This window comes from Clinocottus analis, unplaced genomic scaffold, assembly GCF_023055335.1.
Source record: "Clinocottus analis isolate CAN_PGR_092001 unplaced genomic scaffold, fCliAna1.0.p SCAF_6, whole genome shotgun sequence".
NCBI classification, from domain to species: domain Eukaryota; kingdom Metazoa; phylum Chordata; class Actinopteri; order Perciformes; family Cottidae; genus Clinocottus; species Clinocottus analis.
In genome coordinates this window covers 11,827,893-11,855,118 of record NW_027176218.1, presented here as the reverse complement: position 1 = coordinate 11,855,118, position 27,226 = coordinate 11,827,893, and the positions used below count along the sequence as shown (strand labels likewise).

The following is a 27,226-nucleotide window of genomic DNA, read 5'->3' as shown; positions in this document are numbered from 1 at the left end:
TCACTACCAGGTTATGTGAGATGCTAATAAGGGAGGCGCAAAGGAAGCGCCTGGACTGTCTGGGTTTTATTTCTGCTGTGTCTTTGTGTATGTCTGCTAGTTCTTTGTTCCTGGTTGTAATAACAAGAAGCAATGATTCTCTATTCTAGTCTCCTGGCATTGTTACGCATTAATTTACCCTGATAACCCAGCCAGTCTCTGCCCACGGCTGTCTGACTCATCCCTATGGTCCTGCTCCTCACTGTGTTTGTGAGTGTGTTTGTGAGCGTGTTTGTGTGTGTGTGTGTGTGTTTATGGAAATGCCCTCTAGCTGGACTCTCTCCCCATCCCAGGCAGGGAGTGAGGGGGTTGAATGTTTATGTTCCACGACTCCACAGATTACAAAGGGTTGAGTTACAGCGCCATTGCACAAAAACACAGATAAACGGTTATGTAGCTAAACAATACCACCCTCATCGAGTAATTTAATTCATTTCTCCCTGTGTGCTTCTGTCTGTGCTTCTATGTGTATGCCAGTGTTGTCTTTCTCTATCTCATGAGAGGGAAATAAGCAGAAAGCGGGGTCTCCCACCCTTCATCAGGCCAGAACCAATCATAATGACTTCTCCACAGGGGAGCATCCACTTCAATTATCATCCCCTCAGCAGTGTCTGTGTGTAAGACGGCCTGGGAAACACTTTTACATGCTCAGAGACGTAACAGAGCGGCTAAGAGATTTCGTATTTTTTCAGGACGCAGGGACATTTGTGTTGCTCATTGTGAAAACTGGAATGTATTTATACAAACTTTCCGAGAAATTTGGCGAAATACGGGGACAGGTCGTCCTGGAGAAACAGCACATCTGCTCAACCCACCGTGACTGTGTGTGTGTGTGTGTGTGTGTGTGTGTGTGTGTGTGTGTGTGTGTGTGTGTGTGTGTGTGTGTGCACATACTGCTTGTGTGTCAATACAATACAATTCAAGTTTCAGCCAGTCCCTGGTCGAATGCACTTTGTTTATAACCTTGACAAGGTGCAAAGACATTGCCTTGGGAAAAGTAACTATATCTTTGTCTGGGTGCCGTCCATATCCACACTCGTACCCTGACATTATACAGTCATCCACGCCTCAATAGAATTGGAATATATCATTCCAACGGGTCAATCAGTAGTCTATTATGAGGGCAGCCGCAGAACAGAATGAGGCCCTGGAAGCACAACTTGCCCCAGTGAATAGCATAACAGGCTTCTGAATTATTCACCCAAGTCTGCAAAGCCTCTGCAGCTGGTCAGAATCTGGACCATGCATGGCCTAGAATTGAATGCTGAATGATAATAGCTGATTAGTTTATAAATGTTCACATACACTAAAGATGAAGTTCATTATAATTGTTTTCCACTCTATTTATTTGGGTGATTCTGCAGCCAGAATGAACTGACGAGGCATGAAAAGGAGACACATCTGATTGCTAAAGCTAACTACTATATTCATATTTCATTGGAGAGAACTAATATTTTTCCCGAATTTTGTATAACACAAAATATGTTACTCTGGTCGAACCTTTGAATCTATATTTCATGCAAAGACACATACACTAACATGTGTCATTGGAGCTAAATCCCTCTAGCTGTTTCTTAAATGCCATTTTCTTTCATGACAATGAACATGGGCACTGCAGCTTATTTTTGGTCGATACCACAAACATCGTCCTGGTGTTGTATAGATACACACTAGCACACCACATGTGTATTGATCTGTGACTAAAACTAGTCCCCAATAAATCCACTATCCACTCCTGATTAATAAATATTTGTAGCTGTTTTAGAAAATAATCAGTTGAAATGTATATTTAAGACCCGTTTGTAAAGATTTGAGTCTTAAGGATCTTTGTTGCATGCCACTCCCTTCTCTCTCTACCATTGATTTCTTTCTGCCTCTATACTGTTTGCTATTAAATAAAGGCAAACATGCCAGAAAAAAAATGTTAAAAAAGGAAAGCAGACAAAGTACTTGAGATTTCTGCAAAGTTGTGTCTCGGCTCTGAAAGTACTCGACACTGTGACGTCAGCCTCATACCATTCAATGCGACTGTCAGATTAATGTAGAAAGGGTGACAACTGATTGTTGGAGAGAGAAGCAGATGTGGAATGGGAGCGAAGAGAGAGAGAGAGAGAGAGAGAGAGAGAGAGAGAGAGAGAGAGAGAGAGAGAGAGAGAGAGAGAGAGAGAGAGAGAGAGATAAACACACATAGCTTGAGAGAGAGGGATGGGGAAAGAAAGAGGAGGTCAGCGTGCTATAACTGAACAATTTTGTCACTGGGCAGAGGACACACCCATTGTGTAACCGAATGGTCACATAATACACCCGTCAATAGCCTCGATGTGAAAGAACCTATCTACAGTAGCACAGTCAAAGGAGAAGAGTACACTGGATAATAGGTTATGCACATGCACATAGAAACACGTACAATACGTGATACAATTCTCATTGTGGAGCGTGCAAGCTCTTGGTATCAGTACGTCACAGGGTTTGTGCTCTTGACAGACTGACTGCTCTCACAGACCGCAGGCCCTTTGTGGCAGACCAGCTCTCCCACAGACATGAACTTGTGCTTTATGGCTGCTGGAAAGAAGAGCTGGAAACAATCCCATGCAGCTGAGATCTTCGTCTGTCAGAGAAGGCGACGGGGATGGAGGAGAAAACCAGGGGTCTCGGAGGAAGAATAGTTTGTTTCTGGCTGCAGGCCTGCATCATAGAAAGGATGAGGATGTTGGGGAGGAGGACAGGGGGGTGGAGTCGTTTGTGGGGTGCATGAGGAGGAGATTCAATTAGACTACACAAGGATCGAATGCATTTTTAATCACGCCGCTCCACAGCCTGACGTGACTGTCAGCCTTTGTGTGAGACTGTGAGGCAGCCTCTGCCTCTCTCTCTCTCTCTCTCTCTCTCTCTCTCTCTCTCTCTCTCTCTCTCTCATCCCTCGCAGCTCACACAGCTCAGTGGACCAGCAACACAATACACAACAGCTTTGGCACAAGCTGATTTGACGCCACAAATTGACATTTTACTGCGGCCAGAACAAAATTCAATCACCACATAGAGATAATGCCACTATTTTATTCAAGTCAATGACTCTTGTCACTATGTATGTGGCAGTCATGCGACGTGCGTTGGTTTGTGAATGACACCACAAATGTAATGAAAATCAATTTACATATGATTGTTATTTTTCCTTTTGGGGAAGTCTGTTTTTTTTTTTTAATGTTCTCGCCTATGTAACAATGGCAGTGTACTGTTTTCTTGAAATTATGAGCTGATTTTAGAGTGCTGATAGATTATCTCACTATAATTCTGAATTCTAAGCTGATAGACTTGACTTTGTAATCACATCGAGTGCATTCATTCCTTAAATCTCTCCCTTCGACTCCAGCTTCCTGCGAGCAATCAAGGCAACAAAATAGTGACCTCCTTTTCTCGTGAAACAGGTTGTGAAAGAAGTTCATTGCCTCTGATTCTTCCGGCTTTCCTGAATCACGCATTTGCGCTGCTGTGTAAATAAAAATAGTGGTGCCCTCAGTGGCTCTGGAGGTCCGATGGAGAAGCACTGTCATTATTCTAATGACCCTTAATATTCTCCTAATGACCTCTGTAACAACCCCTGTTGCTGCTCACTGCTGGGTTAATTCACATGTACAGACATGGTTGACACTCGTGTGTTCCCACTTTCCAAAGAAGGTCAATATGGTATATTTTTTTTGGTGCCCTGTTTTGGAACACTGACAACATATTTTCAGTCATTTAAGATGCCTGATCCATGACACATGTCTGCTGCTGGTAATCCTTTCCATAAAGTATTTAACTAACCCAGCCTTCATCTGATGGTCCATTGCATTAGGCCTCTTCTCAGCTCATGTCTGCATGTCTTAACACTCGCGTGTGTGTACACATGTGCATTTGGCTTTGCGTGTGCATTCGGCACATGCACGCTCAGGAAGCAAGCAGCCTGGAAAGAGTGCATGCGATTTGAATATTTCTCATTTAAGTATGCAAAGTGGCCAGATAAACCTCTGTTTTCCAGCCTCTTCTAGCAATTAGAGAAATAAATAAATAAGCAGTCTAATTAGGATGCTGAGAGGGAAATGTTGAGGAAGGAAGCATTTTCCTCACTCCATGTTCTTCCATATGCCATGCATGAATTTATAATCCAAATCCTGTTCTGTCCATAAACTCAAATTGTTATTGCTCCAGGAAAAAAAAAAACGTTTATTTGATATATGAAATCTCCAAAATAGGTTGATGGATTCAGGAAGCATATAACCACACGTCATTGACATTGACGCCCTGCAGCAGTGGAGAGAGTGCTGATAGAGTTCATTGGAAGCACAGTATATATATTAGGAAAGGACAGATTACTGTTTCCTCCAACAGATGCCTATGCCTGTAAACAATGTTAAAGGGAAACAGCAGCTTAACGACCAAACTCATTACAGCAGCCTGCAGATCAAAGCAACCAGGGATTCTGACAACTTGCGTTTACAATGTTTGTGTGTGTGTGTGTGTGTGTGTGTGTGTGTGTGTGTGTGTGTGTGTGCGTGTGTCTGTAGATGAAGACTGCATGTACGACTGCATGTTATTGTATCTAAATGGGTTTGAGGGTGTATCTGTGTGCGTGAGGGATGCAGTGTACAGCAGTTTTTCATTCCCACAGCCCAATGCTTTGTAAACCACAGGGGACTGCGTAATCTACCTCTAACCAAGCGTCGCGGGCAATAGAAACCTGACAATCACATCCATCAGGCATTCTCATTCCTTTTTCATCCCTTTATTTCCTCATTCTCAATCCTCACTTCCTTCACTTGGAGATTTCATTCCTTCCTAATCAAAAGATTTATGGGTACATGCAGATAAATATGATGGCTGCAGACCACAGAAAGCATAGGCCAAGTACCTAGATTTAATACTTTAGAGTTGGTTGGCTGAAAGCTACTCACATGCTGAGTTAACGTTCTCAAAGTCTTAACTCAGTGGGCTAACCCAGTGTTGAGTCATGTATTGGACATGCAATCCAGGTTACATTCCTGGCCAGACAGCTGTTTAATTAGCTATCACTCAAGTTCCTCTCCATGCCCAGAGTTTAACATTTTAACGGCACACTTTTTTGTGCCAATTATTGAGAGAGCATCTGGAAAAAGATGTGAACATATGTTGGCCTCTGGTCTCAAACTGCAATTATGCACCGGAGATGTCACCGATATGAAACACAGAGCGAAGAATGGTGATGAAAGACTAAAATAAATACATTCAGTTAAATGCACTTTATGAAAGGTAAAATAACTACTGTTATTAAACTTAATTAAAAAAAGTGGAAAAAGTAAACTTACAAAGACATCCATAAGCATGTGCTCCAGGGTCTCCTCTAAGTCCTCGAGTCGTGCTGCCAGAGTCATCCTCCAGCCGATCCCCAAAAACACCACTCAAAGTAATGAAAATATTTCAACAAAATAAAGACTCTCACACTCTGGCTGCATAGGCTCTTCTCTTTCTTTCTGTTATTAGGTGTAATCATGGGATACTGACAGATGACTTAAATGAGGTAATAAAGCCATGCCAGTCATGTGACATCTCAATTTTCCAAATGATCATACCACGACAGCTTCTAACAGTCCAGCCTAATTTATCCACATTCTTTAGCTTCCCAAACTGCCCGTTGTAGCCCAAATCTGATAGACAAGCAGGACTTTCCCCACCAGACTTGGCTCCGAAAAAGCGTCCGGATTCCCGTCAGTGCTCCAAATGTTCCCAAAAAGAGCACAGGGTCCCCTCAAAGTGTGTTGAGCCCTCCTTTGAGCAACCAATGGCTATTGATGAGGACGTGTGACAGATAGAGCCTTGTAGTTCCCTCTGTTCAGATCCCAGTTATGATTCACGAGTGAGATAAAGACTCTGACAACTCTGTGGCAGAGGGAGGGCAGAGGGTGGGTCTCACTGTCTTCGGATGCACAGAGGAGGAGGAAGAGGAAGCTGAAGCTAAGTGAAGTGATGAAGTCATACAACTGTTTCATTTTTTGTTTAATATCTTTCTGTCTCACATTCTCTAAGTTGTTTGACCGGGACATATCTTCCCTCTTTTTTCCACTTTCTCTCTCTCTCACTCTGTTTCCCTCTGTGCCCTTTCAGGTCTCTGTCCACAGTGGAAGTCTTTGTCTGGAGGAAGCGCCTGCGGCTGATGCCCAATTCTGGGTGCTCTTGGCTGGGGTCATCTTCTCTCACACTGAGTCTCTCATCAATGGGCCTTTGTAGGGGCCTCATTAAGCACTGGCCCTGGATGCTGAGGCTCCAATAGACACACAAGACGAAAACAACAGCGATATGGCCTGGATCTATGACTGGAAGCTTATGTAACAGAGGCAGGGAGGGGTGGGTGGGGGTTGCAGTAGCAGGGCATGTGGGGTCGATGGCTGATTGGGAAGGAGAGGGGTGGACGGGGACATATGGGTGCATAGCAGAGGGGCAATGATTTACTGAGGGAGGAACGGAGGAGAAGAAAATGGAAGCAGGGGGATGAAGGATAGAGGACGCTTCATAGAGAGGGGTTGTTTTTGTTTTCAGAGGAATGTACCCCTCCATTCTCTCTGCGTTAACCAAATAGGAAGAAACCGAGGGACTAACTCCGACATGAGGCGTAAGGAGCAAAGTGAGTTAAGCTGGGCTGTACGAACAGACAGGATGTGACTGAAGACAATAACGAGCTGTAAGGAGGAGGCACCAAAGACTCCAAGAAAATGAGGTTACTGCAGGAAATCAGACCATGTAACTGGTTAGGGATCAGATTTCTACTGAATTAGTGATAAAAGACACTGACGTTTTTAAAATTTGTTTTACTCTTTTTGCCAGCGCTTTGTATTTGTCATGGTCACACCTTTCTGTCCACATCCAACTTCTTCATTCTTTTGATTCCATGACTCACATTAAACTTATTTCCACCTGCTACAGAAAATGTAATGTATGCTGCAGGCTCTTTCTCTCTCTCTCTCTCTCTCTCTCTCTCTCTCTCTCTCTCTCTCTCTCTCTCTCTCTCTCTCTCGCTCTCTGTCTCTCAGCCTCAGCATCTCAGACACATCTCTCGCAATCGTATCTCTCCCTCCTGTCCCACTGCGGCCCTCTTCCTAAACCAGACAGACCCAGAGTGCCAGTGACCTTTGCCCTCTCTGACCTCTCTTGGGCGTGAGGTCGGCTGGATCAGCCTCATCAGTCCTCACATCAAGTCTGTGGTCAGGCGCACTGGGGCGTGACTGCGTCTATTGCACAGCCGTGATTCTGAACGCACACACGCACGCACACACACAAAACACACACACACACACACACACCCACGCACACATGCACACGCACGCATGCACCATAACACACACTGGTGGGTGTTAAAGATAGTGCACATCCATCACTCCTTTGTTGCCCTCAGGAGGCCTCCCTGTCTTCCAGAAGTCGCTCCTAATGCTGCCTGCTGTGAATATGTAACACCCCACCATTAATAACTCAGAAATATCCCTCTAATTCTCATCTGCATGCCGCTCATGCATTACAAATACCCTCTAGCATGGTGAAGATGGACAGTATATTGCCACTAAGACTTTGAAGCAGGTGGCACATGGAGTCTGAATGCAGTGAAGAGAGTGGAGAGCGGCAGGTAGCGTTCGATCAGTATTTGTCATTAGTGAAGAGCTTAGCCCCCAACAGAGAGGCGACACAGGACAGCATGTCCCAGAGTGACTCCCTGGCCCACACAGGGTTAAAACCTAGATTTCTGTGTAGAATCCAGTGAAGGTGGTGGAATTAATTGTTAAATCGGTGCAATGGCTAACAGTCATCATCACAGAGAGAGCTGAATATCACCTCAACTCTTTGTCATAATACGCAGGAGCAAACAATATAGTGTTCTAACATACACATGTGCTTACAAACGTTACATTATTGTATGATTTACACAAAAGAGGCACATCTACTGTGTCTGTATGGAGTTATTTGAATACAAAGGGGCCATTTACAAGGATTCACTATGAACACTGCCTCACAAACATTATCGTGTATTTATAGATACATATAAAAGCATAATGAAATGACAATGAATTCAACAAACAATTACCCACTACACAAACTAGTGTTACTAGTGTCAAAATCACATTTTACAGTACCATGAGATGCATCGCATTGAGGCAGTTTAACTCCGAGGAGTTTTTCCATCCGTCTTCACCATCAGTTCCCTCGTGGAAGTTGTTTGTCCTCGTAATCCAGTTAGCAGCAGGAACACCCGAGTGGTGGCTACAGCAGCAACTCAGCCTGTGCATCACAAAACTGGCCCTAACGAGCCTCTCTGATTCTGATTGATCCGAAAAACTCAGAGGACAGTTTTTGGTCTTTATTTCTTATTTAGAGCAAGAGAGCAGAGTGTGTGTCTGAGTATGCCTCATTGATTCTGATGGCCACCTGGCCTGGAAAATAGGGATGTGTGCTAATCAAACTCTGGGCAATCTTCCAAGTGGTTTGAGGTTTGCGCACACACAAACACACACACACACACACACACACACACACACACACACACACACACACACACACACACACACACACACACACACACACACTCAAAAATAGTATCTATTCCGAACAAGTTGATAAAGCCTCTTAAGCACCTGTTTGCAGCTAACTGTCTAAATGGCTTACTGCGAGTCTTATACACTGCACAAGGTGTTAAAGTCTGAAAGTCTACAGAGAATGCAACACACTGCACCTCATCTTACCCTGAATGGTTTTATTAACCACATGTCAAACTGTGAGTTTATTATCCTTGTCTTGATTTTTTTTTCCATGCCTACCATTCTGCCTGTATGCGTTATTAGTATCATAATATATTTACTGAATGTAGGTCTATTTGTGTATTTCAGTATTTTTTTATTTTTATCAATTTGCTCTCATTAGTTCTGTCTTTTCCATTTTTTATTGTCTCCATTTATTCCAGTCTCGAATGATGATGGACAGCAAGTGCAATGTAAGGGTTTCTGCTCAGTCATTCTCTGCTGCACTGTCAGTAATCTGGATTTTGCTGTGTCACTCGGCAACCCAAATCTGTCATTTCATATTACATTGAGTGGCTCGTGTGCATCTCTCTTGGTGCAGGTGTGTGTGTGTGTGTGTGTGTGTGTGTGTGTGTGTGTGTGTGTGTGTGTGTGTGTGTGTGTGTGTGTGTGTGTGTGTGTGAATGGAAGTGTGTGTTGATAATCTCTATAAAGGCCTGTGCTAGGAGAGGGAAGTGTACTGTCTACTATCTTATATCATGCTTGCCGCAGTGAAAGTCACCTTGGATTCTCACTCGTGCTCAGTAGTAAACGTTCTTTAAAGTATCTGAGTATAGAAATTAATAGAATATGTGTTACAAACACCTTTTTGGACTTGGTCGCAGCCTTTGCGTCTGTCCTTCTTGTACGTACAAGCCGCTCACCACAGAGTGAGTGTGTGTCTGAGAGGTACTGAACAGACAGAATGCGACAGAGGCATATTTTAGAGACTGGTTGTACCAAAGCGCTGGATTGAGTCACGCTCCTGCATTTTCTGCCCCAGTAAACTTAACCCACTCTACCTAGTGCCGAGGAGGCTTCCCAGCCTACGCCATGCACAGAAATAGACACAGATAGACGCGCGCGTGCCCACCAACACCGCTAAGTGGCTGCGAAAACATTGTTTCCCTGACACTGATTTAACAATTAACCCTCCAGTAAGCAGGCATGCCCGTCTGCCAGCAAGTCTCGACAACTTTTATGAATTACTCTAGCATGCAAACAGCACACTCACATCAATTTAGGATCAAGACAAGCACGTGAGTCCCCATCCCCAAAGTCCACACACGATTAGGAATCTGATTTGTAGCAGCATGACTGTTAAATGTTTGATGATATGGCTACATATTTAATCTTTACAGGCCAGATCATGAGGGGAAATGGGTTATACATGATCATACTCCCGTGGGAGAATACTGGGATACTGGGGAAAAGGAGGAAACATGGGTTAACACTATTTGTATGTGTATGTGTGTGTTTGTGTGTGTGCATCTGAATCCTTTTATTATATGGACAGATGATATGTTGATAATTAACTATATCATGGTTGTTTGCACTAATTCAGGGGTGAATCAACCACAAAAAGTGTGTGTAATTAGGATTATTTTCCATAATCATTTGATCAGTTAATTATGTTGCCAATTAATAATTTAGGCTATAAAATATCAGAATATTGTTAAAACACTTATTGCACTTGCACACTGATCAAGGGGACGTCATCAAATTGCTTGTTTTGTTATTGACAATCAAAATCTCAAAGATATCAATTTACATTTCAGGATTACCATGACATAAAACTTCATAAAACTTTAAACATTTCAGCACTGAGGCCAACTACTGAAAACTCATGAACGAATGTTTTAAAGCACTCCTCCCTCTCTAGCCAAATAGTTTTCATTCCTCAGACTTTTGTTTAGGACTGATTTGTCTACACGCAGGATGCAGCTGTGCTTATAACCCTCGTAAACCTCTCAGCCCCTCGTAACCATACAACTCTCCTTCTTTATGGACAATGCACCGTTATGATCCCTCGGGAATGCAAACCACAAAATAACAAAGAATGCACACAAACAAATGCAATGTACAAAGAGGACGCACCTGTCCCCACCGTTTCACAAACACACACACACACACACACACACACACACACACACACACACACACACACACACACACACACACACACACACACACACACACACACTCATATATGCATTTCCTTGTTCTTCTAATAAGCCAACATGACCTACTCCTTCCATAACCCACAACACACACGCATGGCTTCTCCCAGGAGTGCAGTAACACAAACCAGACTGCGCCAGTTCCACCTCCTGCTGCAGGCAGGGAACTAAGCTGCTTGTTACTGTACAGATGGGCCCCACACCTCTGACAGGTGCACCGCTGCCACAAAACCAATGCCGAACGCTGGTCAAATGGCGGAGGAGGAGGAGAGGGAAGAGGAGGAGAAGGAGGAGGAGGAGGAGGAGGAGGGGGAGAGCCCTTGGGGTTCAGGGATAGACAGGGGTAATTTGAGGAGATCATCCTTCTCATCCTTGTGATGGTAAAATGTTCAATCACGGCAGTACAGTTTGTGTCTGTATGGTTTTGCAGCAATTGGTTTAAGGTATTGCCGGTCAGCTCCTACCCTGCATGTTTTACGTGACAATCATTTACTCCTAATATCTAAAATGGATCAAATAATAAACCAAAGAGAGAGAGTGGGCTGACAGAGGGGGGCAGGCTGACCCCCTGGGGCTACAGCCGGCTCTGGAGGCCCCTGTTAGACAGACCAGTCACCTCCCACCCTTCTCTTGCCTTTGTCCTTGCTACACCTTCACAGCAGTCACAAAAAGAGATGTGCTGTGACAGGCAGGCTGTGATCTGTCCCAGGTTACTCTCTCTCAGCCAAGGTCATGTCCCTTGGAGTTTACGACTTATTTACATTCAGCTTGCATCATCGCCATGATAAAGAGCTGAATATTGGGCACATGAAAATTTAGGGACTGGAGGAAGAGCGGGATGATTTATTGGGGTGAATCCCATGTAACAGTCCCTCCAGTAGGCATCAGAGGTAATGGGACGGCCACTCGGTCACTGACAGAACGCATTATTAATCAAGTGCAGCCTTTAACATATGCTTCCTTCCTTCAATCTCTTTATCCCTCGTGGTCCTCCCCTTACCCCTTCTTGTCATTTTCTGTCTCTTGATTTCACTTGCTTACCCTGCTCTTTGTCTTTTACCCGCTCATTGTCCTCCTCTTGGACAGCAGGAGAAGCAGGATGAGGTCATTAATTATACACATAACCATTCCCTGGTCACCTCACACACACACACACACACACACACACACACACACACACACACACACACACACACACACACACACACGTACACTCCTCCTTCCCCACCTGGTCCCCTCTACAAGCCCTCATGTCTCTGTGAAAGCTGTGATGACGGATAAGAGGAACTGTGGACTTGTCGAATGAAGCTCTGTGTTTATTGGGGCCAAACGGCCAGCTGACACACACACACACACACACACACACACACACACACACACACACACACACACACACACACACACACACACACACACACACAGCAGACCACTGCTCATTAGAGCTGAAGGTCTCTGCTTATTGGCTCCATACATCAGACAGGACACGAGGAGGAAGAGGCCAGTTGCTTCTGACAGCCATGTCGGAAGTTTTTCTTCACCAGTGCTGACCTTCTCAATGCACGCCTTACGCTTACTTCTGTGGAGAGATTCTTCTAGCCTACACTTTACTGAAGGAGCTGCAGGTAGAAGTACTTCTACCTGTACTTCTACTTCTACCTCCTACTACACCACTTCAAACTTAGGGCCAAGAGGGCCTGCTCTTCTTCAGCGAATGCAACTCAACTGGACTTCCGAGTCCTTCAGCTTATGATTTCAGGAAGCCTTGAGCAAGGCATGGGGAATCCCATCACACAGCACACTCTGCTGGTCAGAGTATGGCATGCCATACTCTGCCATGACATGCCGTACGCTGGTGAGGAGCTCTGGGAAAGGGTTAGAGGTGGATCAAATAACTGAAACAGCACATGACAAGGGTTTTTTAAAACATATCTATAAGACTTCTAAGGAAGCTAAATTAAATCTGGGTTCATGACTAGTGATACAGTAAAGTAAGTAAGTTGTAAAAAAGAAAAACAAGACCATTATAATTACACTGATAAACAGGAATAGTGGGTCCACGCTCGCGTAGAAAAACAACAAGATAGTGCAACACACTAGTTACCACACAACTGGATTGTTGCCCATGGGAAATGTTCAGATTTACAAAGGTGTTTTTCTGAAACACTATTATTAATATTATGAAACTGTCTGTATTCAAGGTCATTAAAATAATAATTACTCAAAAAACTAGGATCCAATTCTTTCTGGATCCAGTCCACAAGTGAAAAGAGACACCCACATTGAATACCTGTGTCTCATACAAATGCATTTTTAAAGTTAGGTATATCAGACAACTTGCAAAAGTGAATGTACAAACTGAGTACACAGAAAACAACAACAGCTGTTGCCGAAAACCAGACACATCCACATACAAACACCTCTAGACATGTATTAATGGCCTTATCTGCAATGGCAGATGCTCACATCTGTTCAGAATAAAACAAACACATGTACATGCACACACACAAACACACACAGGGGTGAGATATAAATCTGACACACGTCACACTTAATTGTTCTAACAAGCAGTAATGAGAGCATAAAGGGTCAGCGAGACACTGAGGATGATGTAAGTATTCCTTGGAGGATGGATGCACATCAATCTGGCAACCTTGATTTCATATTTGGGTTAAATTATGCGTAATGGCAGCTGTCCACACTTGGGAAAGGGGAGGTAATAGGATACCTGGCAACCACTGCTCAGTGTTTTAGATTAAATACAAATTTGGGCCCAATAAAACACACAGAATACAGGGTTATCTTGGAATTATATAAAATCAGTGGTTTCCCAACTTATATTATTTAAATGACCCCAAAAACATATTTATGAAAAAACTTTTCTTACTGCTTTTTTTTTCCTTCTGAGAAGCAAAAGTAAGATCACGAAAGCCGGATGGGATCGCTAAACTGCTCCTTTGGTGGCATTGACTATACTGCTTCTGAAAATCAAAAAGGACTCGAAAGAATTACCTCACTCCTCGATGTTCAATCATCTGGCACCTTCAACCATCACAGTCTCTCATTCTATCACTGACCTATATCCATCCATTCATCCTGCCAGCAGCTCTGAAGACGCTCGCCCCAGCCTTGCTGCTGAGAGGTTGACATGTCTACATCAATAAGGCTGTCTGATGGCAGCATATGGGTCCATATGTATGCTGCCGTGCATGTAGATGTTATGGAGCATACAAATTGACCAGTGTGCGTGCATGTGTTTGAGGGTTTGTGTGTGCATACAATACATGCATGTACAGGGTAAAATGTTCAATGTCTTTGTCTCCTTGAGCAGCTGTGGAGGTGAATGAATCATGCATTAGCGCGCTGGAGCATAAAAAGTGCAAATGTAAATTGTGTTCATGCAGTGTGCACTTTAAACTGAAATGACTAAAATATGAAAAAAAGGGAAGAATGCTAGTCTACTGAACAAGACACAAGTTAAGTATGCAGAATAAGAGCTGTATAATCAACACTATGGTTGGTCACAAAATGTTGCATCGTTATTGCTTTGTCTTGTGCTGTCCTCAGGAACTGAACAACAATAGCCACTGAAAGAGAAGCTTTTTCAAAGGAAAAATAGCATAAATTGTATTCCTTTCTTTCGTGCTTGTTCTTCTTTTGTCCCTCTGTACTGCAGATTGTGTTCCTAATAACTCCCGCTGTTGGCCTGGGGAGGCTTAGGACCTCCAAATCACAGCAATCTGCCACTTAGGAGGCAGTAACACATGGATGTCCATGTGGGCACCTCTAAAAGTGTGACCCTGACAACCAGTAGTTATCAGTGCAGTTACAAACGCATGACCCTTTGTGGCTTCCTATCTGCTACTTTGCCAATTAAGCTCAAAGGGCCACTCGCCAGAAACACAGCAGCCAGAGTCTGAACCTGAGTCCCTGCGGTGGTGATGGAGTGATGCTCCTCTCCAATACCCAGCGGCTTCCAGCTGCATTTGTATTTGTAACAGAGCCATATTCCTCAGTGGATGTGAATAGGTCAGAACTTGCCCATTGCAGTTGCTGTTAGATAGAACATCTGTGTATTACATGTGTAGTTGTTTTCTGATGTGTGCTTTCTCGTGATATGGCTGTACTTCAGAAATTATCTCCCTCAATAGATGCTGTTCTTTTGCCTCCATCCTCTCTTTTCTCTCTACTTTCTACAGCGCCACACATCTCTCTCTCCCCTCAGGTCAGTGTTGACATCACTCAGTCAGCCAATCATATTTCAGTAACTGCTGCCAGCTTCCTCTCTGCTCATGTAAAGAGGTCATAGTTCAGAGCCCAGGGGAGGATGTATAGAAATGGAAGTGGTGGGGCTTGAAAGAAGGAAGAAATGGGCTGGAAATGGTGGGTCTCTGGTGCGGTTGAGGGGAAATGGCACAATAAAGAGCAGAGTAAATGCCAAGTTGTGTGTAACTGGAGATAAGAGATTAACAGGGTGAGGGGGAAGAAATAAACTCCTATTTCCAATGTGAGTGTATGCACATGTATTTGTGTATGCCACAAATTGTCTGTGCAATGTAGATCTACTGATAGGATGATGTATGATACCTGTTCAATGCAGGGTCACCCTTTGTTGCAGGGGTGACACTACCAATCCACCGCTCGTTCATCATAGGTGTGTGTGTGTGTGTGTGTTTGTGTGTGTGTGTGTGTGTGCACGATTGCGATTACATTCCAATAGGAAAGTGTAATTGCCATTTGAATTTTCTGAAGGCTAAAAGCAGTACAGGGAAAGCTCTCTCCTGGGACTATCCATTCTATGCAATTACACAGATAGAGTCAATATACATAATAGGACTGCTTGAAGCTCTTTAATTTAAAGTGCATGGTTTTAACACTGACACACAAACACAAGTGTATTTAATTGAAGCATGGTGTTACAGTAAATTTCTCATTACGATACTCTTGTGTCTTGCTGTGTCTTCTATATTCGTGGACACTTGACTCATTTTTCCTCCTATCTTTCAATTGCCTTTTTTGGAAAAAAATGCCTGTAGACTGATGGCAGCCAATGAAGTGGAAAATCTGCACCCCGTGTTTCCATGACAACACCTAACATTAAGTGCATCACTGGTTTGCTTCTCTGGTTGCTCAATTGCGCTCTGATTGATCTCATCGTTCGGGCCTCTTCAAGGGGACAAGAGTACATTTGACATGCTCGACGCAGCAGGGCATGCTCACATGCACACACACACACACACACACACACACACACACACACACACACACACACACACACACACACACACACACACACACACACACACACACACAGACATGATCAGAGATGGCCTTTGGCCGACATGCAGTGCCACATCTTCAAATGGGAAAGAGTGGAAACGCTTCAAACTAGAAACTGTATAAGGATCTCTCTCACTACATGACATCCCACTGATCTCATCTTACACAGAAAGTAGTCCTGCTTCTCTTAATCTTCATCTGCCTCCTTGTGCGTCATGAATGCATACATTTATGTCCGAAAGGATGTGCAAGTCTTTTTGGTACACTGTATGTAAAAAAGCGATTCAAGAAAATTAGCTAATATTAGCTTCACACTATTATATTCGTTTAGTCACAAGAGCAGGCACATTAATGAAGGTTTGAGCAATTTTGCCAAAACCAATGATGAATGGATCCCTATTATAGTTTCACTACAACAGTATGTTTTCTTCCAGAATGGGATTGGTGGGTTACATTTATTTAAATTTAAATTAAATCAAAGTACATAGTGACTAACTTTTGTTGCACTGTCCCTAATAGACTACCCTGGCAGTGCACTTGGAAGGCGAAGATGACAGCTGGGAGATGTATATGGCTGTGTGTGTGTGTGTGTGTGTGTGTGTGTGTGTGTTTTGTTTGCATGCGTCTCAGGGGGTTCCAGGCACCAGACACCTCCCCCTTTGCTGCTTACGCTGGCCTTCAATTGCTGCCAGCCAACCTGCTGTGTATTAAATGTGTATCTGTGTGTGTGTGTGTGTGTGTGTGTGTGTGTGTGTGTGTGTGTGTGTGTGTATGTGTGCGTGTGTGTGTGTGTGCGAGTGTGTTTGAGTGGGTTGCCAAAGGCAGCCCCACCTTGTGCTGTAAATCCAAACCCTATCAGTCTGCCTTTCTCTCCTAATTATTTTCATACAAGCAGTGAGGTGATCGGCTTTAGGGATGTGAGTCTGGTCACTTCCCTTTTGGCTGCTTTGTCTCCCCCTCCATGCCAACCCGACCTTAACCATTCTGACAGCAGAATGCCCGCTAATGAACCAGGTGGATGGATGGATGGAGGGGGAAAGGAAGGAGCGAAGGGGCATGGTGGGTAACAATGAGCAAGTGTGTTTGCAATGGTTTGCATGTAATGCAGCAGAGCTAAAGCATCAACACAGAGAGGGGAAGGTGTGTGTGTGTGTGTGTGTGTGTGTGTGTGTATGTGTGTGAAATGGATATTGCTTAATGGAATAAATGTTCGTTGGTGAGTGTGCATGTACGTCCAAGCCCTTGGCCATTTCTGTAATGGCCCCATCTGTCATGAGCAGCTGGACACACAAACACGCATGTTCACACACACGTCCGGAAGAGGATAAAAGGCTAAATGCGAAAGAGTCAGTGACACTGTGCCGAAAAAAAAGCAAGCTAGTGGATGAAGGTAGTAGTGAGAGAGTGATGGAGTTAACGAGGGAGGAAGAGTCTTTCTGATTAGACTGATGGAGCCTTGACGGGGTTAATCTCTTGATAACTGCTCCGCATTGATTCGCTTACACAGTGAGTTGACTGGAGAGCTCACACACACACACACACACACACACACACACACACACACACACACACACAAACTCATTTTTGGAGAAGATGTGCCAAACACCAGCACACGTTCTCCAGAGGAAGATTTCTATGAAGCTTGATCTCCTTGTTCTACTGACCTATATGCATATAGTCCATACAACTGGGGAACTTGATCTTTCACTCTTAGATCTGTTAGTTTAAGCGTGTATTTGTATTCATATATGACTGTCTGAATGTGTATTTTCTCTCATCTTTGTCTCAGAAAGATAAGAAGCAGATAGTGTGCACAGTTAAGCAGAGAGTCGTGAGCACTAACGTCGACGTGAATCAGTATCATGTACTGACTGCAATACCAAACTATAACGTCCCATTAAAAAGACATTAAAAAGGTATGATACAATCATGATAAATACACGTTAAATAAGTTTATGTATGCTGGTGATAACAAATTGGCAACTTCTTTCAGATTCCCTCAGGATTACTCACTACATTCTGCTCTGGTGTAGCGTTGACCTGATTTTTAGCTGTATGTAATACAGACACACGGCTCACTGATGCTTATTTTGTTTCACTTTTCTGCTTCACTGCCTATTATTGTCATCCTAAATAAAGAAACAGAGAGGAAAATAGATACAAAGAGCAAGGAAAAAAGCTGAAAACTTGCTGGAGTGAGGTAGGCGATCAGGAGCTCAGAGGAGATATGAATACAACTCTTCTAAAGTCCACTATAGCTCACACAGACATCTCAGCACAGTTTTTCCATTTTAGTGAGCTGGAGATTACCAGTAGTGCAGCTTTTAAAGGCTATTGCTGTTCACTGTCTGTTATCTTGTGGTTGAGGTCACCTTTTGTGTATCCCTGAAGCAAGACCTAAAGGCATACTGCACTAAGACAAGAAATTGATTTTTTTTTCATCTTCTTTTTTGTCTTTTGACGTGAATAATACTGGGGTTTGAGGGCTTCATGCAAGAGAAAATTCATAACCATAAATCTTTGAACTGGGTAGATACACTTTCAGTATCTTTTGTCCGATTTACTACAGATGATGTCGTGCTCTTTGGCTCCAATGACACTGAGAAACACCCTGACATTGTTACGCTCCTACTTTGTTCCTTTCTTTAGTTTTAGGCTGCATTTCACAAATCATGGTCACTGTTTTCACTGCACTCCTGAGAGTGAGAAAAGGCAAAATCAATTAAGATCATGTCATGTAAACTTTGAGAGACTCCTGCACTGACTCATTATGCTGTGATTCATTCACATAAATATACTAAACTGACTTTGACGCCAAAACTGAGATACACAGATCTACTGTGAGGCATGTGAAGCTCAATGTGGCTGATGAAGATAAATTATAAAAAATCATTTAGTCATTGGAAGTGATTCCCACAGCTCCTGGGCAAATCTGGCCAGGGTGGCAGACAGCACAGATATAGCAGGCTTGATTCCACGCCATAACTTTGAAGCCAAGTCTATCTCCAAACAGCCCGCTAACACTCCTCTTTGGATTAGATCATGGGTAGATCTGCAAATACCAATTACTGAGCTCGGGTTAACTGCCAAAGACACGGCAAGGGGCCGACAGACAGACAAACAGACAGACAGACAGGTGGGCAGACAAATAGGACAGAGAAGCGAGAAAGAGACAGACACGCTTCTGGCTTGAATGTAAAAGGGAGTGCGTGGCTCATGCACAAGGGAAAAGAAAAGGAGTGGGCCAAAGCTGCAATGAAATGAAGAGAAAAAGCAGGATGAGTTGTAAAGGTGAGGGAGGAGAGGTGAGCAGATGGGTGTACTCGTGTGTGACAACACCATCAGGTCATTCCAGTGACTTAACCCTTTCAGCACCCTCACATCTCCTCGAGGCTTGTGTGGAGATGTGATATATATATATATATATATATATATATATATATATATATATATATATATATATATATATATATATATATATATATATATATATTCAAACCGACTATAAAGATGAATGCACATTTTCTCATCTATAGTTGGTGGAGGATGCTTTAAGGATTCATTTGTGGCTGTATGGGTCCATACCCGTGGTGATAACATAAGGAGGGGGAAGGGAGGGTGGACTGTATGAGAGAGAGCCAGATTGTTAAATCACCTCTGTCCTCTTGGGGAGAAGCAGGCTGAAGGGGAAGGAGGGATTAGAAGTGGAGTCATTTTATAATAGAATATTATTTAAGTTCAAATTGGGGCATTATTTCAGAATGAATTCAGTTTTAAAGTATGGTCTGGACACGGTTGTAACTGTAAGAAACAGCAACAAAATCACTCTCTACTTCCAAAAATTCAATCTTACCTTTATAAATATTTATAACATTATTGCAGCTTCAATATTGCAGTGCTTTGTCCAGCCAAGTCGGTGTCTCTCACACATTACACACACTAACTCTCACTATAATATATCTCGAAACATAAAACCCCAGCCACAACAAACAGGGTTTCATCTCAAATCTCACCTGGGAGAATGACACCTCTTCGGGTCCATTACTGTCCACACAACTGTGCTGGATGTCACATGCAGGCACATGGATACAGGCACATCCCCAAGGGTGCTCTGACAGTAACACAAGCACACACAGATACACACATACACGCACACACACAAATTTCCTATTTCATTAGCCTTTTCTGTATGACACAGACATTCACTGTCAGATCGATGCTTTGAGCACAGTGAGACACCAACCTAAAAGGTCCCATGTCAGCCAGACACCCGAATATCCAACACAGAAGCTTATGTATAACAAGAACAATAGTGAATTGACACTTTCAGACATTCCCCCAATTCACTGTACAAACTGAACCCGGTGCCGCCCTTGCACATCTTTCTTCACTCCTTCCTCCTCTATTCTAAATCAAAAGGAGGACAGTTATTTGTACTGAAGGGAGCTCGGCACCACTCACTGAAACACAGTCATTCTTTCAATGCAACCCCTTGTTAATCTGCACACACACACACACACACACACACACACACACATACACACACACACACACACGCACGCACGCACGCACGCACGCACGCACACACACACGCACACACACGCGGACGCATACATTTTGCATCCAAACTGAAACTGCATTTCAGTTTTCTGCAAAGCTTTAATACGTTTATCCTCCCGGAAACCTCTCATGTCTCTCTCACTCTCCCAGCATTCTGCCCATTGCCCCTAGCAACGTCGGTAGCTCGGAAACTTCTCGGCTTGAGTTTTAGCATCACCACGGCGACAGCAGCGCAGACTGATTCATTGCAGGAGCCCAGTACCTTGCAGGGCACAATGCCTCCCTATACATGCCATTCCTGAGATGGATTCCTGTGGAGGAAGCTGTAGTTGGGATGCCCTGCATCCCTAGGGTAACCTACCCGTGTCCTCATTGGAGACAGCAGTCCCTCCATGGTGGATCCGGTCGGTTCCGGTGGGCTCGGGTCCCCTCAGCTGTGTCAGTGTATTATCCCGGTCCGCAAATAAATCCTGTTAGAAACGCTGTCTCATCCTCAGAGTGAACATCTCCTCCACAGCGCGGCTCCCTACCCACCCAGAGCGCCCAGTGCACTGACACACACACAGAGAGAGAGAGCCTGTGTGTGTGTCACAGACAGACACACACACACACACTCACTCACAGAGAGAGCTTGTGTGTGTGCGTGTGTGTGTGTGTCACGGCCAGACACACACATACAGTGAGGAGCAGGTGGAGAGACGGCAGCGTCAGGGTCCTGGTGCTTCTCCTCCTTCTGGCGACCTGTCGGTTGGTGTGTGATTTTGCCCTATGAAGCTGTGCAATTTGAATGTGCACTGTCCATGGTCTCGCTCTCTGCTTGGCTTCTTGTTGCTTCCTCTCCCTCTCTCTCTCTCTCTCTCTCTCTCTCTCTCTCTCTCTGCTTGTCCCCTTCTCTCGCACGCTCCCTCCCTGCCTCCAGCTACATTTGTTCCCTTCAATGTGGCAAATGATTGCAGGTCTTTTTTTTCATGGTATAGCTCTCCTGTAGCGCTCTCTCTCTCCTCTCCCTCTCAGTGTGTTCCTTCTCACCCTGAGCTACCCAGAATGCTTCTTTTTCTGTCCTGCTGATCATCAACAACGCCTTGTTCCCGCCCAATACACAAACTGTTTGTGTGTGTGTGTGTGTGTGTGTGTGTGTGTGTGTGTGGGGGGGGGGGGGGGTCAAACAAAATGTACATTTACAATGTGTGTATGTGTGTGTGTACATGCCTGTGAGAAATAAACCAAAAGAGACGGAGAGAAAGAGAAGAGAGGGCGCTCTCTGGGCCACTATTGTCCCAGCGGACAGTGGCTCTTAATCGCCTAGCAACCTGATCACTCTCTATTCTCTTAATAGACAAGGCATGAGTCACCCTCTCAAACACACACATGCCCTAAAACACACACTCACACACACCTTGTCCCTGCTCTCCACATATAAGCACACTTTCACGACTGCAGCTGCCCCATAACCTGTATTCATAACATGTAACAGGTCTTCTAGCGTACTGAAGGCTGTTTGCTGGTTCGATGCCGCGCTCTCCGTGTTCAGGGCAGGTCTCCTCCGGTTCGTCGCGTGATGGAGCCGCCATGGGAGACACACTGCAGACTGAAGGGTAACGGCTGAGTGCATCTTTGTGTTGTGCATGTCTTATGTAAAGTGTGAGTTAATGTTCCTCCTTTTAAAATGGACGAAAAACGCGGACAAATCATCACCTCTTCTCGGAGCTGCGTCTTCCCGTTGCCATAGCAACAATATCTATCAGGCTATAGGAGCACGGAGAAGCAGTGAGACCATTAAAAAGTGTAATAAATAAATAAAATGGGGGCATTCCTGCACTGTTGCCGTTCTCAGCGGCAGCAGATGTAAGTATAGTGTGAAGACACCAGCGGGTCAGGTGACTGCATCCAGCCTCTCTGACAGTCAGTCACCAGTGAAGAGCTTTCTCAGCCTCTCGCCTCCTTTCTCTTTCATTATTTTTAGCCTGGCTTCCCTGTATTGACCCAGATAAGACAAAAAAAGCATTGAGTTAACCAAATAAACCACAACGGACATTACCCCTGAGGATCCCTAATTAGCTGCTGTGCACCGTATAACATTATGTCATCGAACTTTACATACAATGAAATAAAACTGGCACTGTTGTACCTTCATATTTAAATTCACAAATTAATCAATTTATATTCAGTCTGTCTCAGAAAACAATGACGTTCTCCTTTCTATGAGGATTTGGTGTCAAAGTGTGTGTGTCACAACACATTTGAACCCCCACAGCCGGTGGTCAACAGTCTGCTGATTGATTGGTGCTGACAACCTGAAAGCGCATGGCGACCGTTACATGGTCACATGACCATTGCCTCGATGAAAAAGCAGATAGACTGGAACTTGCTGTCGCATAACAGCATTGATTGCAGGCTGGCCTGGACGACGCAGACATCTCAGCACGAGTATGTGTGGATGTGATCAATAACAGTCGACCTGCAGGTGGCGCGGCAACTGTGGCCGTGTAGAACATACGTGTGTGTGCGCTAATGCAGCAAAGCTACAGTCACATTGATCGACGCTGAATCAGAATGTCAGTGTCCTAAAAATAAACGGAATACTATTTTTCTGAACCTGATTTTGAAGCATGGGTGCTTGCTATTCTGATTTTGAGCAAAAACACTGTTTAAGGACCTAAAAAGTGAAATGTGATATTCACAATCATTGAGCTAATTAATATCTACTAAAAAAAGAACCCTCGTGCACAAGATTCACAGGCATGTATGTCCTTTATAAAGCATATTTAAACCACTTCTTTTCCATTAGAGAACATTTCTTGGTTCACTTGACATTAGACAATTCACCACTTCACACAGAACATAATCATCAGACCATATGACACACACACACACACACACACACACACACACATATATATATATATATATATATATATATATATATATATATATATATATATATATATATATATATATATATCAAGGACACAAAGCAGACACAGATGAATAAACACACACTATATCAACTCCTAACTCTCTCACACTTATTGATGATGTCAAAATTGGATAAGTGCTGCAGAGGTCTCTATAAGGAGGCAGTGGAAAGAGCTCAAATCTCATTATTCAGCTAGCCTCTGACCTCAGTGAAGTGATAGATCCAAGGTCCTCTCCTAAATGTAGCCTTAATATAAATATACCTCAAGAACCTTTAACTCTCACTATACCCAGAATGTCTTTTTTTTTTTTGCCAAACAATGCTTAATTGGTTCCGTTCTCTAGTCTTTTTCTAATGTTGGCTTTAACTTGGCTCTCAATGGGAAAAGTAATGTTTTATGGCCAAACTGTATTTTACCAGTGTGCTAATACATTTTTTTTGGGCTAAAACAACATTGAAAATGTGTTTTTTCCCCCAACAGTCTGGATGAGCATTTGTCTGGCAAGCCACAGAGATATACAGCCCCGTATATCACCATCGCACATTAGTGCTGACAGTGAATGTTAACCTGTCAGCGAATCCCACACACGCACGCACACAAACACACGCACACACACGCACACACACACGCACACACACACCATCCCTGCCCCCAACCCTTCCCAGCCACTATTAAACCACATAGCAATGCATAAAGGAGAATGTCTGGATGGGATATAGGGGGTGATAACTATTACAATCACAGGACAATACTGCACACTGTAATATACTGCACATTGCCCTTAAGCCCATCTCCACCCGCTCTGCCTCCCCATCCCCCTTCTCTTATTCCTCTCTCCTCATCCTCACTTCTGTCCCTGTCGCCACAGCTGGACCCCAAATGAATCCCCGGTGAGTTTTTCTATAACACACATGTGAACTGACACACCTTGGTCAGAGTGAGTTTATTTATTGCTGCAATGCCTTGCGGTTCTAGTTTGCCTTTTTACCTTTTTGATCTCTTATGCAGTATTAAATTATTGCTACAATAATTGTAGATAAGTGCAGCCGTTTGCATATTTATGTTCCAGTTTAATAAACAACGGCGCTATTTGTGAGCAAATATATACGAGAGACACATCGTAGACAAATGTGAAAATGCTGTGTAATTTTCTCTTGCTGTTTGTGTTTCTACTAAAAGCTGCAATTACACTGCAAAAAGCAGACGTCCAATGAGCTTAGGTAATTAGTCGGTGCTAAACAGTCTGAAACTTCACAGGGAAACAAAGGAATTAATTGCAATGATTATCAAATAAACTACATTAAGGCAGGAAAACCAGCATTGGAGGTTCTTTTCTTTCTTTCAGAGCCGCTCCAACTCCACGCTTCAACCCGATGTCTTTTTGTCTTTTAATCTGATGTCCCATCTGCCATCGGGGCCGTTCCAAAAGCCAGACACCATTTGTTTATTGAGTTGATTAAGTTTTGATATCTGGTATTAAATAGATATTTCAATCGTGGAATTTCATCGAGGGGGGATGTCTGCTTGTGTGTTTGTTTTAATAAAGGCTGTATTAAAACTTACCTGATCCAGCGACCCAGGTGACCAAATTAAACAAAGGCAGGTTGGCAGCCCCGTGGCAGAGCAGGATAGAGAGAAAGAGAAGGTGGAGAGGCAGAAAAAGAAGAAGAGAGAAGTCATATTCATCGTTATTCACTGCGTTCCCAGGTGTCTGGCTTGGAGCAGAAGGACCCATAAGTCGATGTGCAACCCTGTCACAGCATTACAGCTAAATCAATGTCACCAGAGAGAGAACTGCTGCTGACTCTCATACACGACAGTAGGACTTCTTTTCCAAGCAGACCAATAGCATCGACCCAGGAGGGAGTTGGAGAGACAAGATGTGCGCCTGTTTACAATCACTGTCAATACTGTGGGTGGTCTGATGGAAAAAAAGATAGACTGCATCCTAACACGTTTGGGCAAAAAAAACAAAAACAATAATCAGTTGCCAGGATTGCCATGTTTAATTGTCCTGAAATAGAAAAATAATTTACCGTTTGTTTTGCAATGCAACTTCCTTTTAGGCAGCATCGACAGAGTCTTCAACTGCCATCTTGAAATTTTTTTTGGCATCAAAATTAAGTCACTTATAGAGGCAAAAGAGCAATCTGCTAAATTGATATTGGCAGATCTACTATCTATGGGATTAAAGTAGTAAGCCAAGAAGAGTGTTAATTACCGTTTAAATCAATTAACCACATTATCAACGTTAAATATTTAAAATCCTCCTTCCTGGTGGAGACTTGATGTAAGCTGTTGTACAGTAGATGAGGTAATCCAGGAATTACACCAGCTGTGATAGGCCAGCAGTCTCAAGACCTGAGAGACTTTGAACCATCTTCAGGAGCTTTATACAAGATTTTAACAGTATTGGTTACTGCTGTTTGGTGTCAGACTCCTGGCCAAGGATGACATTTACTATGATATATTGGGGTGAGAAACTACTTTAGGCCATTCCCAGAGCCAACGGTCCTAGCCATGTTTGAGAGAGCTAGGCTGATTGTTGCCAGAGGGAATTTGTCTGACATCCAATCTAGAGTTCATTAAACAGCAATCCCAGGAAACATGCTGCACATGCACATTGATACTCCCATAGCACACATACACACACACACACACACACACACACACACACACACACACACACACACACACACACACACACACACACACACACACACAGAAAACATCCTCCACCAATATGCACAGAGATATATATACATTTGCCATGTGTGGCCACACTCGTTGGCCTGCAGTGCTGGAGGTAGTTAAAGGCAGAGAGGGAAAGCACCTCTTCTCTCACACCTCACCACAGCTGAGGGAGGAACATCTTATCTCACTACTGCAGAGAGACAGAGAATTAGAGAGGGAGAAAGATGGATGGTAGAGGGTAATGTGAGCAGGGTTTTGCAGGAGAAGGACATAAGGGATTGCGAGAGAAAGAGTGGGCAAGATAAAAAAAAAAAAAAGCAGTGACAGAGAAAGAGAGAGAGAATATTTAATCAGTCTGATTTCCATAACTTCCATCTATCAAAGAAGCAGTCTTTGTGGTCCCACTGATTAAAAATGTGTCGTTTTAAAAACATAATCATCGTACTGACTATATTTCCGCCATAAGAACACATCTCATCGCAGCCAAGAAGCTTCCAGATGCTTCAGCGCAGAACTAACGTGAAAACTCTTTCTACCGTCCTCATTGGTGTACATTGATATATTTTCCCCATTTAAATGCACATTTTGGGTCGGAAAGGAATAGTGAATTGGGTTTATTCATCACGAGCCACGGTACAAACATGTCCGATGCTATGAAGTCACTCCAGAAAGGTCTCCTAGCAACTGTTGTCGGGGGCAACCGGCATTCTCTGCAGAGAGAGAGAGAGAGAGAAAGAGAGAGAGACACATAAAGAGTGACAGCGTGGTTGAGAGTTGACCGTGGCTCGATTACCGTTTGCTGTGTCTCCATGGCGTCTTTGCAACCCTAATTCAGATTCATCAGCTATCATCACGCATCATTACTCATAGAACAGTTTGTGCACCCAGAGCCCCGGCTTTGCGTGTTTAGCGTATTTTGTTCGCAGGCACGGGCACCCACAGAAAGCTGACCTATTTCTATATTTGTGACACATGCTGTATGCACACACACGTATCTAAAGCATGG

The 27,226-nt window shown here is 43.7% G+C and overlaps 1 protein-coding gene across 4 annotated transcripts in view; it reads right to left on the bottom strand.

Moving 5' to 3' along the window:
• The window catches only part of frmd4a (FERM domain containing 4A), a 97,722-nt gene that overhangs the window by 58,905 nt on the left and 11,591 nt on the right, over nucleotides 1-27,226 (bottom strand). The window contains exon 1 of one of the 4 annotated variants that reach the window (XM_068604030.1): nucleotides 26,290-26,545. The exons of 1 other annotated variant lie outside the window; for it this stretch is intronic. In XM_068604030.1, the coding sequence (XP_068460131.1) occupies nucleotides 26,290-26,298 (9 nt within the window). In that variant the 5' untranslated portion in view covers nucleotides 26,299-26,545. Of the gene's footprint in view, nucleotides 1-5,360; nucleotides 6,845-20,969; nucleotides 22,309-26,289; nucleotides 26,546-27,226 lie in introns of those variants that run through there. 2 more of the 4 variants (XM_068604028.1, XM_068604025.1) reach the window with 2 other exon arrangements.